The sequence below is a fragment of the Saccopteryx bilineata genome, chromosome 2 (genome assembly GCF_036850765.1).
Source record: "Saccopteryx bilineata isolate mSacBil1 chromosome 2, mSacBil1_pri_phased_curated, whole genome shotgun sequence".
NCBI lineage: Eukaryota > Metazoa > Chordata > Mammalia > Chiroptera > Emballonuridae > Saccopteryx > Saccopteryx bilineata.
Window position 1 is genome coordinate 215,778,950 of NC_089491.1, and position 14,754 is coordinate 215,793,703.

At 36.1% G+C, this 14,754-nt stretch overlaps 1 protein-coding gene across 2 annotated transcripts in view; it reads right to left on the bottom strand.

Annotated features, from left to right (window-relative positions):
* Nucleotides 1–13,684, bottom strand: part of CYYR1 (cysteine and tyrosine rich 1) — a 139,872-nt gene extending 126,188 nt beyond the window's left edge. Inside the window, exons 1-2 of one of the 2 annotated variants that reach the window (XM_066259116.1) lie at nt 13,218–13,684; nt 7,636–7,738 (exon numbers count right to left, since the gene is read on the bottom strand). In XM_066259116.1, the coding sequence (XP_066115213.1) occupies nt 7,636–7,738; nt 13,218–13,290 (176 nt within the window). In that variant the 5' untranslated portion in view covers nt 13,291–13,684. The remainder of the gene's footprint in view (nt 1–7,635; nt 7,739–13,217) is intronic. The other variant, XM_066259115.1, reaches the window with a different exon arrangement.
* Nucleotides 13,685–14,754: the final 1,070 nt, after the last annotated feature.

Genomic DNA, 14,754 nt, shown 5'->3' on the forward strand with positions numbered 1-14,754 from the left:
AGGTATTGCTAAATCATAATTTATGCCCATCTTTATCTTTACTACATGAGGTCAAATTGCTCTGCAAGTGTTTTGAACTGTATGTCCTTCCAACAGCAGTGCACATTCTTCTTCACCTTGGCCCACACAGCTTAGTGTTATCAGACTCAGAGATGTTGCAGACTGCTGGCTATGAGACAGCATTGCATTTCCCTGTTTTAGCTTACCGGGGAAATGACTTTCATAGTTTTATTATCCTTCCACTATTCTGCTCTATGACCTTTTTGTGCACACGCACTGCTCACTTCACTACTGAGGTATTCCAGATACTAATCTTTAGTGAATCATATAAATTGCAAGTGTCTTCTCCAGATGAGTATTTGCCTTATACATTATGAAATTCTGTTGCCTTATGTATTTAAAAACATTGTTTCACTGATATATAATTCATGTATAACACAAAACTCACTATTTTAAAGTCTACAGGTCAGTAGTTTTAGTCTTACTGGTTTTACAGTGGTTTTATGGTTTCTGCTGTTTACCTTTTATTTTAAAAATCTTTCCTGATTTCATAATGCATTCTTTCCTTTTTTAAAACAATTGCAAAAGTTTGCTTCTTGCACTTATGTAATTAGTCCAATGGAAGTGGATTTGTGGGTGTGGTATAATGGGGTGATCTAGTGAGATGTTTATCCATGTGGATTATTGTGTCAGCAGTATTTATTATATAATCCATTTACCACCACTGGTTTTTTATGCCATCTCTGTTATTTAAGTTCCCATATACTGTATACAGTCAATTCCTAAGCTCTGTATTCTATCAGTATATCTGTAAATCAATATCATACAATTTATATATCTATAACTTTATAATAAATCATTTTTTGAGACAGAGATTGGGAGACAGAGAGATGGACAGAGAGGGACAGATGCACTAATAGGGACAGACAGACAAGAAGAAGAGAGATGAGAAGCATCAATCATTAGTATTTTGTTGTGACACCTTAGTTGTTCATTGATTGCTTTCTCATATGTGCCTTGACTGGGGAGCTACAGCAGAGCAAGTGACCCCTTGCTCAAGCCAGCGACACTGGGTTCAAGCCAGCAACCTTGGACTTCAAGCCAGTGAGTGACCTTTGGGATTAAGCCAGCAGCCATGGGGTAATGTCTATGATCCTGTGCTCAAGCCAAATGAGCCTGCACTCAAGCCAGTAACCTCCGGGTTTCGAACGTGGGTCCTCTGTCCTAGTCCGATGCTCTATTCACTGCGTCACCACCTGGACAGGCTATAATAAATCTTGATGTTTCTAAGGTATGTCTTCTCACTTTATTCTTTTTTATAACTATCTTTTATTATTGTGCCACATACATTTTAAACTCACTGTCAAACTCAGCAAAAAGATAATGGTTCTCTGGATATTAATTAATTAGAACTACATTAAATTTACATATAGTTTAGGAGTCAACATACCCCAATACTATCATCCTTACAGTATTTCCATCTATGTTATGGTATAGCTCTTCATTTCTTTAGTTCTCTCTTCCACCCCCTGAAATTTTTACATAATTATAATACTCCATAAATGTCATGCTTATCTTATTATTAGATCTCTTGCTGGGTATCTTATAGTTTTTGATGATGTAAATGAGATTAGTATATACACATACATATTACATTTTCCAACTGTTGTTGCAGTATAAGAATATTTATTTTTGTGCACTGCAATCTTGGTGAAATCTCTTATTTATTTTATAGTCTGAGGAGTATAGGCAGTCATAAAATTTGTAAATAAGAACAATGTAGTTTCTTCTTTTCTAATTTTTTTTTTAAGTGAGAAGACAGATTACCCTCTGACCAGGATTCACCCAGCAATCCCTGTTTGGGGCCTATGCTCTGCCCATCTGGGGCCATGCTCTCATCCAAGCTATTTTTAGCACCTGAAGTAGAGGCTCATGGGAGCTATCATCTACTCCTGGGGCCAACATGCTCAAATCAATTGAGCCATCGCTGCAGGAGGAGAAGAGAGAAAGAAGGAAGGGGAGAAGGAGAGGTGGAGAAGCAGATAGTCAACTCTCCCATGTGCCCTGACTGGGAATTGAACCAGGATTTCCACATACCAGGTTGATGCTTGATCTCTGAGCCAGCTTTCCAGGGCCTTTCCAATTGTTATTACCTTTTTAAAATTTGGCTTATTGGTTATACTGACCAGAAGAGTAAGGTATTGAATAGAAGTGATGTTAGTTGATAACTTGTTTTATAGTTGCCTTTAAAAGGAAAGGTTATCACATTGGACCATTAGATATGGTGTTTGAGATAGGGTGTGGGGTTTTTTGGGATATTTATTGGGTCAGGAAATTTTCTTCTATATTTCTGGTTTACTAAGTGTTTTCTTTTAACTTTGAGTGATGAATTTTGTTAACTGCTTTTTCTTTCAAGATTTAGCTTAGAATTACTTTTCTTCTTCAAGAAGCCTTCCCAGAACCCTACAGACAAACTAAAAGCTTCTTTTTTTATTCCACTGCATGTTGTGCCTTCCCTAGTAGATTAAACTATTTATTTATAGTTCTATACTCACAGTAGCTTATAAACAAGGGCAGAGCCATGTATTTGATTCATGACTGTATCCCTCAGTAACTGGTGTAGAACATAAAATATCTCTGTACATATTTAGAGAAATAAATTATTAAGACTATGTTCTAAAAATTTCATCTATTCTTTCCTTGAGACAAATCATGATTCTGACATTAGTCTTAATTTACAAAGACAATTCTGATAGAATAGAATATAGATTTGACTGAGAAAAGTTTAAGACATTAATGCTTGCTTTTAATAAAATAACTCTTCAAATGTAAATGTACATGTCTTCCCAGAAACACGAAACACTGATTTTCTTTCTTTTTTTTTTTTTTTTTTTTTTTTTTACAGAGACACAGAGAGAGGGATAGATAGGGACAGACAGGCAGGAACGGAGAGAGATGAGAAGCATCAATCATCAGTTTTTCGTTGCGACACCTTAGTTGTTCATTGATTGCTTTCTCATATGTGCCTTGACCATGGGCCTTCATCAGACCAAGTAACCCCTTGCTCAAGCCAGAGACCTTGGGTCCAAGCTGTGAGCTTTGCTCAAACAAAATGAGCCCGCGCTCAAGTTGGTGACCTCGGGATCTGGAACCTGGGACCTCCACATTCTAGTCTCACGATCTATCCACTGTGCCACCGCCTGGTCAGGCTGACTTTCTTGACTTTCTTCTTATATTAAAAATAATTTGTTAAATTTTAAGTCAAGTTCATATTTATTTTAACATTGTATTACTTATCTTTTTGACATTACTAAAACAAAAATAAGACTCCCACAAACTTTGATATGCTTAGTATGCATTGTTCAAGAAGTGTGGTTTCATATGTAAGTACTAAGAAAATTTAAATTTAATTAACTTAAATGTTTTTCCCAATGCCAAAGGCTTTTCAAAATGCATTATGTTCCTGTCAGTATTTGAATAGCCTCGTGTGTTTTATTCAGAATGTACCGCTGCTTAATGAGAATGGGACCGCAAATGCCATTTGAAAATATGAAACCTTTATTTTTTAACTCATTTTTGCTTTCATGCATAACAGGACTCTAAAATCACAGTTGTGATATTTAGGAGTTGTCATTGCAAAACTGCAGACAATACATCTTTCACATTTCATTGAGGAGAAAAGAAACTTAATTCCACCAAGATCTCCATTATTAGTTCTTCCTCTTAATTTTTCCCCATGGGGATTTCTGTTGGCCAGATGGCTCTCTGATGAATATCTAGACAGACCTGCATTTTATAGGGTCCAACTGGAAGAGCCAAATTCTATTTTTGAATAAGGAATTAAACCTTACCTCTTGTCATCTGACTCACTCTGCCTGTCATTACTGGTTTCTATTCAATATTGTACAATCATTCTCTTACTCACATAGCAGCTTACCTTCACTTTCACTAAAGTCTAACAGTAATTAGCCACTCATCTGCACCCTCTATTCCCTTGAATTTTACCAATTCTAAAGACTATTGTGCAAACCATATCTTTAAGCTGGATCCTCTCTCTAGGGAATGTCAATTCAATTTCATCAGCAGGAAAAAAGAAATAGCCTTTTCCATATTCATCACAGATGTTTATCTTCCATGGAGAATAGTGGCTGAATGCAATGTTTGAAAATCAGTTTGATGAGAAATTGTTTATTTCTTGAATTGGCCCAATTCTCATTTTCAAGCATAGTGAAGCTTTTAATCTTCAGTAGTTACCTTTGTGATTAAGAAATATGTTAAAAAATGGAGAAATAATTCCAAAGTCACATATTCTGTCATTTATGGTTCTAAATAGTGTAACATCTCAAAGTATTTATTCCAACTTCAATAATATTTCACAGATTAATTCATAGTAAATTTTGAGATCCTAGAGGTCATGATGCATCATTTATTTATCTTTGGATACCAGGACCTAGCTCAGTGCGGCCATGGTTATGGGCACTCACTATGTATTCGTAAATAATTAGTTGAATAGGATATGTTGACTTTTGTAAAATTAATCTTAAATTCTGGAAAACAGTATTATTATTTTTTTATACTGAAAACATTACCTGTGATCATAATGCTTAAAAGTAAAGTATGCTATTCTTATGTTGAAAAGACATATTAAATAGACTTACTGTAGTTATTATTTTGCAATACATACAAACATTGAATCATTATCTTTTATACCTGAATCTAATGTAATGTTTTATGTCAATTATATCTAAATTTAAAAAGGTAGATATGGTATTTTAAAAGTTTAATTTTAAAGTTTTACATGAGACGCAAGTAAACTTTAAAATTCCTAACCAGAAAAGAAAAAAATGGGAGAAGAAATCTCTATTTGTCATAATTAGCTCATATTTAGGTAAAATATCAGTATAAAAAGAACTTGAATAAAATAAGACCTTTCAATGAAAAGGTAAATTGAAAGTTAACTCTTGTGATTTCTTCAAAAATGAATTTTAATGGTTACTTTGCAAAACAGAGAGGGGAGTTGACATAAATAGAATTAAGGGCTAAAAACATGTCTATTCTGATTATTTTATTTTATTTTTTTTTAATTTAATTTTATTTTATTTTATTTATTCATTTTAGAGAGGAGAGAGAAAGGAAGAGAGAGAGACAGAGAGGGAAAGAGAGAGACAGAGAGGGAGAGAGAGAGGAGAGAGAGACAGAGAGAGAAGGTGGGGAGGAGCTGGAAGCATCAACTCCCATATGTGCCTTGACCAGGCAAGCCCAAGGTTTTGAACCGGCGACCTCAGCATTTCCAGGTGGACGCTTTATCCACTGCGCCACCACAGGTCAGGCCTATTTTATTTTAGAAGATGACCAGGGAGAGGACTCAGTGACCAGATCAAGTGTACCTACCTTACCATTTACAAACACTCTAGAATGTCCCAAATTGTATTTTGTATTTCTTTTAGCTCATTTTATTGATAAATTGAGCCAAAATATTTTCTATTTTTAAAAAGACAAAAATAGAAACCAAGTATAACCAATTCATAAAGTTGTTCATTTAGGAGACAAAACATCCCATTGTATTTATTGTTTTCTTTCTTATTACTTTTTCAATAACCACAAAGATTTAATTTTCTGTTTAGATGATTAAAATCATTTTACTGAGAATGTGCCTGGATTCTTGGAAGAGAGGAAACATAATTTATGACTTCCAAAACAGAGATATTTGAAAGCACGTGCATGAAAGAACTTTTGTAAGCACTCTTGGAATAATTTTTTTCCTCTCAACGCACCTACCCACACTAAACTTAAAAAAAAAAAAAAAAAAAGCTTAGGGTGGAGTTAAGAACTCTTTTCAAATCTTAAACAATAACTGGAAATCCTGAAAATGTATTCTCCTTTATCCAGTGGGGAAAACATTTAAAATGTCCCCCTCCTTTTCCCCCTAAGAATTGTTTAGCAAGGGATTCACTTCGTGGTTTCTATTTTGAACAGAAAATTCAGTTTTAACTGCCTGAAATATAATGCCATCTGTGTTTATTTCCTACCAAAACAAAATCCATTTTAATAAAATATTACAGGTACAAGTACATGGCCCTAAATACCCAGATAAATATACTATTCACAAAAATTAGAAGATATTTTATCACTTCATATTCATTTTTGAAATATCTCCTAATTTTTGTGAGCAGTATATATTAACAAGTAATTCTTTACTTAAATTAAGTGGTGAAATAAGTGAAAGACTAAGAATATGTACTATGAAAATGTAAATCTAATTGCAAATAAAGAACATAAAAACACACTTGTAAACTTCATATTTTAAGTATTCTGATTAATAAGTAATTAGGTCTCATGCATATATTTACCAGGGCAAAGATAACTATCAGGTGGGAAGTAAGGGCACAGCACACACCATGATGTAGTTAGTGGACCGGGAAATCGAGCAAAGAATCATAGAGTCACTCTGATAGCAGGTTCCTCACAGTTATACCACCTGCTGGGCCCACTCACACATCTACACTGGGACTGCTGTGTCTGGCATCTGGAGACCATTTGAAAATAAAATGAAAACTTAGTCATATTGTATTTTTAAATTACGTTAAGTGTGAAGTAGTACACAAATGTGAACCATCATTATATATTTATATTTAGAGTATGCTGAGCTGATTAATTTCTGTAAATACCATTCTGATCATTTGCTAATGTAAGAAAGAGAGTTCATCTGTTTTCCACCAAGTCTTCCATGAGAAAAACATTCAAATATTTTATTTAGCATTTATATGCATTTCAAAGAATGCTTAAGTTCCATTCATCAGTCTTTATTACTTTTTGTACATAATCATGACAGTCTTCAAAAGTTTTCTGAAGTATGCTCCTTTTTGGTCTTATTCAGAGAGACATGATCTCTAATATCAGGCCCAACTCTTTCGTTCTTACTTTTCTGCATTTTATTTCTCACCTTAAATTTAGCGCAACTGAAAGAGTTGTATACTTTTCAGACATTCAACCCTGAAGGCACTTCCTACTTCTCCATTTCCCTTTGACCAGAAGCATCTCTAAATAAGTTCTTAGTTTGCTATGGAGAAATGCTTACACAGTCTAAGTGTATATGTTTCTTTGCTTTTTATAGTTGGTTATTACTTTACATTGTTGATGCCTGGCCTATCTTGGGCCTTAAATTTATTTCCTGAATTTGTTTTATATGAATTACATGGAAAATTGACACTTCATATCTCAACTATTTTTTATTCTTATCTCTTTTCCCTGACATATACTGGATGAGTTAGACAAATATACAAATGGCAACATAATTTACAATGTTAAAAATGATCAATAATATAGTCTACTTAAAATATTGCTGTTATTATAGTTATTATTATAAGACACAAATTTAGTAATAAAAGTAGATTCCTTTTATATACTTACATTGCCTTCTAATCAAGAAAATTTATTTTCTATATTAATTTGCACATTTTGTCAAATAATGTAACATACTAGATAATGATAAGGATTTGGTATCTCCAGTGGAGATTTTATGTCAACAGCAGCCACACTTAAAATTTCTTGTCCATATCTGTAACTTGGTACTTTTTAAAACACAACTGGCCATGGGAAAGGGCATCAATACTGCCGAATTTGACTAGTACTCACGAGAGGACATTTCCAATATAAGCGTAGTAGGAGCAACAGTAGGGCGTGGTCCCATCACAGCAGTAAGATCTGCAGTCTTTGCCACACTGAGCAAGACAATTGTCTATGAAGTAAAAATAACAGAGGTTGAATTTTAGTTCTGAAATCACAGCTTCATGAAAAGCTATTCCATTTTATACCTTAACCAGTTTTTAGTGCCTTTAGGTTTTTTGTTTTACATACTCAGAATTGCATCTGAACTAGTCTTTCTTCTTAACCATAAAACTAGAAAAAGCAAAGACCATTCTTTGAATCTTAAGCAACAAACACCATAATTGGTGTCAGAATTGAATGAGACAATGAAGGGAGGGATAAATGTCCCAACTACTCAGTCATTCAATTTGCCAATTGAGTTCTTATAATCATTTTTAAATGATGAAGTCTTTTGACTTTAGGGTATTACTCTCAATTAACCTCATTTAATGGCAAGTGTTACTGACATGAGTAATGTCAGCTGGAGATAATTTTAAAGTAAGATCTATTTTTCATGACTATGCATTATATGCTTTTCTTTCTCCACCACTTATTTTCATAATCACATTTTGCCATCATATGGTAACACAAATGAGTCTGCGCATCTTGTCAATGCATTTGGATTGGAAAGTAAGTTTTCTTAGATAATTAACTTGTGAATAATTGAGAGTTTAATACCAGATTTAAAAATCAATAGGCTATGAAACAGCACTTTGTGAAGGGGGAAAGTTATTTTCTGATTAGAAATTACATATTGGAGCTAACAAAACCAAATTGCTATCTTTTTCCCATATGATTTGGTAATTAAAATTATACCAAAAATGTTGAATAAAAATTACTCTGGCTTTTAAATATTCTTTATTCCACTTAAATAATTTATATGGAACACATTAAGATTACCATTTAGTTATATTCAGTGGTTTAAATTATAATAAATATGTGTTTCAGGTTAATACAGTCAGATCATTTAAGTTACATGTTCAAAAACCAACCATTTTCTAAATCATATGAGACTTTTTGCTTTCTTGTTCAAGTCATAACATAAAAATACAAGATGTTATATTTACATTTACATGACCATAAAATTGATTAATCTATAAAGGAGATGTTAGATTTTGCTTTTAAATCATCTTCCTGAAACGATGATTTTTTTACAAGAGAATGTGGTCAAAGAGTAGCAAAATTCATTCACTTTCCAATAGTGCATGGCTTCTGTGGGACAAGTGAAAAAGTTCACATTTTCTTTCCCTCAATTTTATTTCTACCTCATAAATCAACAAACTTTAATGTCTTCTTCTGGGATGTGGTAAGAAGAAATGAGAGGGGAAAATAATTACTTTTGTAAAATGAGTCATTCTGCTTAAATTTACCTGAAAATTTTGAAGACGGAAACACAATCTAATGATTTATTGACAATATATATTTTTTGCAGAGTACACCAAACTTTAAAGGTGATTTAGCTTATCATTTTCCCAGTGAATGTTTATTGTTTTCATTTTTCATGCTATTTAATTAATTCAAATATTTAGGTTGCTTGCTTGTCTCAAGCGCTTAGCAGGAATAGTTTTGCTTCATGCTCCTAAAAGCCATTACGAGCCATTCAGATAATGAGAGAGCTAATGTCCCCACTGATTCTGTGGGAGCAGGACAACCAATGTGCAAGTGGTTACAGTGAGGTGCCTTTTATTTATTTTTATTGAGTTTATTAGGCAGACATTGGTTAATATAATTAAATAGGTTTCAGGTGTACAATTCTATGATGCATCATATATATATTGTGAGTTTACCACCTCAACTCGAGTCTCCGTCCATTGCCATTTATCTCCCCTTTACCTGATACCTCTCCCCACTGCTCTGTCCCTCTGGCAATCATCATACTGCTGTCTGTGTTCAAGATTTTTGGTTTGTTTTGTTCTTTGTTTAACTCCTTCACCTTTTTAACTCAGTTCCCTTACCACCACCCCCCTTACAGCTGTCAGTCTGTTCTCTGAATCTATGAGTCTGTTTTTATTTTGTTTGTTAATTTTGTTCAATAAAGTCCACATATAAGTGAAATCATATGACATTTGTCTTTCTCTGTCTTATTTCACTTAGCATAATGCTCTCCAGGTTCATCCATGCTATTGCAAGAGATAAGATTTTCTTCCTTTTTAATGGCTGCATAGTATTCCAGTGTGTAAATGTACCACATTTTTTTATCCATCATGTACTGAAGGGCACTTGGGCTGTTTCCAAAGTTTGGTTATTATAAATAATGCCACAATGAACATAAGGGTGAATGTATTTTTTTGAATTAAGTGTTTCTCAGAAGTGGAATCACTAGGTAATAATGAAGTCCCATTTTTAATTTGTTTGAAGTTTCTTTTAAATGATGCCCAACACAGTGACATCCTACTAAGCTCTCCATGAATATCAAAGATTCTACTACTATTGTACTTAAGTTACTATTATTAGAAGGACATGGTTCTATCAAAATATTCAAGCTAATGTTGTAAGAAACCAAGACCAAAATCTTGTAGCCAAGAAACTGTATTTTACATGCAGCAAACATCTAGATCATGTCACACATTGTTTCATTTATTTATGGCATTTTCCAGCGCTCTTAAAAGGTTAGATTGAACAACACCGCAAATACATTCACAATCACATTTCCAAATTGAGATCCCAACCACACTTTAGAGTTTATTTTGATATGTTAGTTGTTTTCTTTGATTTATTTGAGACTAATTCTATGAAGATCAGAATTTAAATGATGCAGGAGTGTTCTTTCACTTGTATAAGAATAAAGAGCATTCTAATTGTCTTCAGAAAATAAATAATATTGCTTTAATTATTCAAGTTAATACCCTTGAAAGTCAATCAGTTCCAATTTTTTTCAATGACTTTAATTAAGGCACACTCTGGAAGAAGGTTTCTACCCCCACCCCACCTTAATGGAATGTGTAGCTTAGGAAATGTGGCTGCATCTGGCTGCAGACCCTTGCTCAGACACAGTTCTTGTTGCTACAGTTGAGGACAAGAGAGGAAGGAAAGGGAGGGGCACAAGTCACTGGCTGAGGCTGGGAAGGCAAAACCTTGGCCAAATTCTGTCTTTGTAGCCTACACTGGGAGCTGGAAATAATATAAACACTTCATTGGGTCTCTTTCCAAAAGTGACTCCACCGTACAACGTGACGCTTCAGGTATAGAAACCTTGCTCTTATTTCTTAACAAACGGGGCATGAACTGAATGTATTTGGGTTGGGGAAATAATTCAGGTTATGGACAGCATATCAACTTGTGTTTTTGTCCCATTAAAGCTGGCAATTTATTTAACAGAATGTCTGAACTGTTCTTATTTCTGCATTGGTCCCCCATCTCACCCCAGCCTCATTTCCAGCCATAACTCTTAGTTTCAACCAAACTTAATTATCTATTGTTATGTAGACACATATGGTTTTTACTTTTGTACACACTATGTTTAAGGCTTCCCTATCTTTCAAAGGTCTAGTTCATAAAAGTTCACCTCAATTCAGTTTTTCTGAGCAAATATGGACTGAGTTGCATTTTTGGACCAGGAATTTTCTTGTCTCTGAGACTATGATGCTGAGCAAAACAGACATCACCTTCATGGAGCTTACACACCTAACCCAGCAATTTGACTCTCTCCTATGAACACTGACAGCACAGGACTGTACCTCTCCTATGACCCATTAGAGTATTATTGGGTACACCTTATCTTCCAGCCAAGACTCACAGCATGTCCTCTGCCCTATATACCACTCACTATATCTCACTCAGAGAATATGGCAAACAAGAAAAATCCTCTGAAATAAAGAGTTCAGGAATTATTACCAAAAGAACACATTAGCTAAACATTTCTTCTGGAAGATAATAAGTCAATCTTGTATTATTGGTTTACAATTGCGTACTTTGTAGCTTAGCAGGGAGAGATGTGGAAGGAGAGAAGAAATGAACAGAGAGAAAATTTTCTAAACCAACCAACCTTCCTGCTAGCCAGCGCTGCTGGTGTCCTGAATATGGGAAGTTGTGCACCCAGCACAGCTGGAAGAAGAGGAGGATGAGAAGTAAAAGTGTACAAATTAGAAGATTTCTGTTTATCTCAGGGATAACATGGACAAAAAAATAAGAAAAAGTTGTTAACAATGGTGGTGTTGGGTAAAGGTAAGTGAGGGTATTATGTTTTATCTGCAGTGTTAGATATTCTTATTTTTGAATTCTTTTGATAAACAGAGAAGGTGGAAAGAATTGCTATTCCTTCAAATAAATTTATAAAGAGACAAAATTAATAATAATGCCGTTGATTCTTTTAGTCCCTCAAGCTCTGAAAATCTTGTATGATTTAAGTAAAAGAAATAAATGTAAACAGATTAGGATATGGATGCTCCTCATCATGAATAGGGAGTGCTTTTACTACTTTTGTAAACTTCTGCATTTGAAAGTCAGTATTTTCCCTACAAGAAAATATCTTTAAAGTAACTTACAGAATCACTAATTTGCATTAAATACACAGACTGAAAATTTTCACTGGAGTTATTGTGTCGCACTTCTGTCAAAACTGAAAGAGAAAATCAAATGTTTTGATGATCAGATAATGTTGAAAATGTCTTCACTTCAGGTGTAATGTCTTTATATTAAAAGGTAAATCACAGTACTACGTGTAAATGTACTGTTGCAAGGTCATAGGTCCAGTTTCTGGTTTTTGTCGGAGGAAATTAAAGACATGAAAATATTTTGCAAAACACTGTGCTTGTAGCTTGTTTTATGAGGGGAAAATAAAAACAGATGCAAAATTCATGTGTAAGTAACTTTTTCATGAAGAAGCAATGAAAGGCCATTTCACCGGGCCCTATAGCAATCACAAAACAAGAAAATCACACTGCTTCATCAATTATTAGCAATTCTCAGAGTAATTAGAAAGAGGCAAGTGAGATAGATGTCCTTCAACTACAAACATGTGCTTAACCAAATCCAAGAAAACAGATTAGATTCTGGGTGAATGGATGCTTCTCAAAAACCTTATATTTGACTTCAAAGCATCCAATTGCTCAGGCTACCACACTTTTGACTTTTTAAAAACAAAAGTCAAAGGGTTTTTCTTTCCAAAAGGTTAAAAGCAGAATTTTCAGAAGAAGAGGGTGGAAGGGGCAGTGAGAAGCCTACACTGAAATGGAAAAGTCGCTACACTAGCTTATTTGAAAACCTCAGCGATATTTCAGGTGTTTTTAAAAAATGATTTCTTCCACCCCTTAGCCGCTAATCGCCCCTGATTCTTGAGTCGTCGATTAACCAGAAATAAAGTTCCCTAATGGGATTGGGGTTTCCATACCGCTTTGAGGAGAAAGGAAAAGAAAATTAAAAGAAAAAGAAGAAAAGGAAACGTTAAAGAAAACAAACAAAAACAGTGGAAGTCGCTTGGAGGGTGATTGCCCCGCGAGGACCACACAGTGTCTGCGCGCCCGCAGAGGTCTCCGTGCGCGCTGCTCAAACCGCAAACCGCGTCGCCCAGAATGTGACCCAAGCGCAGCCCCAGGGCTCCTTCCCCTCTCCCGCCGCCCAGTGTCACTGACCTGCGCAGACAAAGAGCAGAACCAACTTTGGAAGCAAGACCCCTGGACCTCCGGACAGCCTCCACGCGTCCATCCAAGCCAGTGGCCGGAGGTGCGCGCCAGGCCAAACAGACGGACAGATGAAGTGGAGTGAGCGCCGGCTGGAGCAAAGGGAGAGTCGGGAACCGGGAGGAGATGGAGGGGATGGAGGGAGGTCAGATGGGAACAGCAGCACGCCAGGAGGGTGTAGCGCGGAGACCTGGCCGTTGCCGGGGAGCCTGAGAGGGGGGCCGCGCTGGATCTTTGTTTCCCCCCGTGGTGCTCCGGAGCAGGCAAGGCGACCGCTCCTGCGTCCTGGGCCACCCGGGCTCACTTTTCATCTCTGCCGCCGGCACCGACCCGGCTGCGGGCGGGGTGGCCCCGACTCCTCCCCACGCTCCAGTCCTTCCTTCTGTATTGACCTCGGGAGCATAGCCCTGTCCGAAGGAACTTCTAACTGGAACTTCTAACCTTTTGCTTTGGCTGTTGCTCTGGAATTTAGCAAGTTCCTTTGGCGCCCGGTCGTCCACTCTAGTTTTTTCCTTTTGAAGCAGTGGATGAAGAAGAACTTTACTTTTTGTCTTTCAACAAAATTAGGACATTTTCAAGGTAGAAGTTATTGGACAAAGAAAGTTAGTGATGAAAATGCAGCAGAATCGGAAATTACACATACAATATATGGTATCTTTACTGGCAGCTGATAAAAATGTTTGTTTGTTGAACACCCAAAGTATTTCCAATAAGGTCAGGGAAAACCAAACCAACCAAAATGTACACCATAGTCATTTATTATTTGACAATGATATGGAGTTACTGGCTTATGTGATTAGACAAGAGAAAGAAAATAAAATCAGGCCCTGGCCGGTTGGCTCAATGGTAGAGCGTCGGCCTGGCGTGCAGGAGTCCCGGGTTCCATTCCCGGCCAGGGCACACAGGAGAAGCGCCCATCTGCTTCTCCACCCCTACCCCTCTCCTTCCTCTCTGTCTCTCTCTTCCCCTCCTGCAGCCAAGGCTCCATTGGAGCAAAGTTGGCCCGAGCGCTGAGGATGGCTCTGTGGCCTCTGCCTCAGGCACTAGAATGGCTCTGGTTGCAACAGAGCAACGCCCCAGATGGGCAGAGCATCTCCTCCTGGTGGGCATGCCGGATCCCGGGAGGGCACATGCGGGAGTCTGTCTGACTGCCTCCCCATTTCCAACTTCAGAAAAATACCAAAAAAAAAAAAAAAAAAAAAGAAAGAAAGAAAACAAAATACCAATTGGAAGGAAAATTATCACTTTTAACTGATATGCTTGTATACATAGAAAATCAGAGAATCAACTACATTGCTCTTAAGTAAAGTTGAATAACTAAAAATTCATTAACTTTCTTTTATGAAGTTAAAAATCAGTTAAAATCTGTTATAGCATGAAGGAATAAAAGATATAAGAAATAGAAATACTGACTCTGGCTGGTGGCTCACTAAAAAGAGGATTGGCCCCTCATACCACTGTCCAGGGTTCAATTCCCTGTCAGGGTACA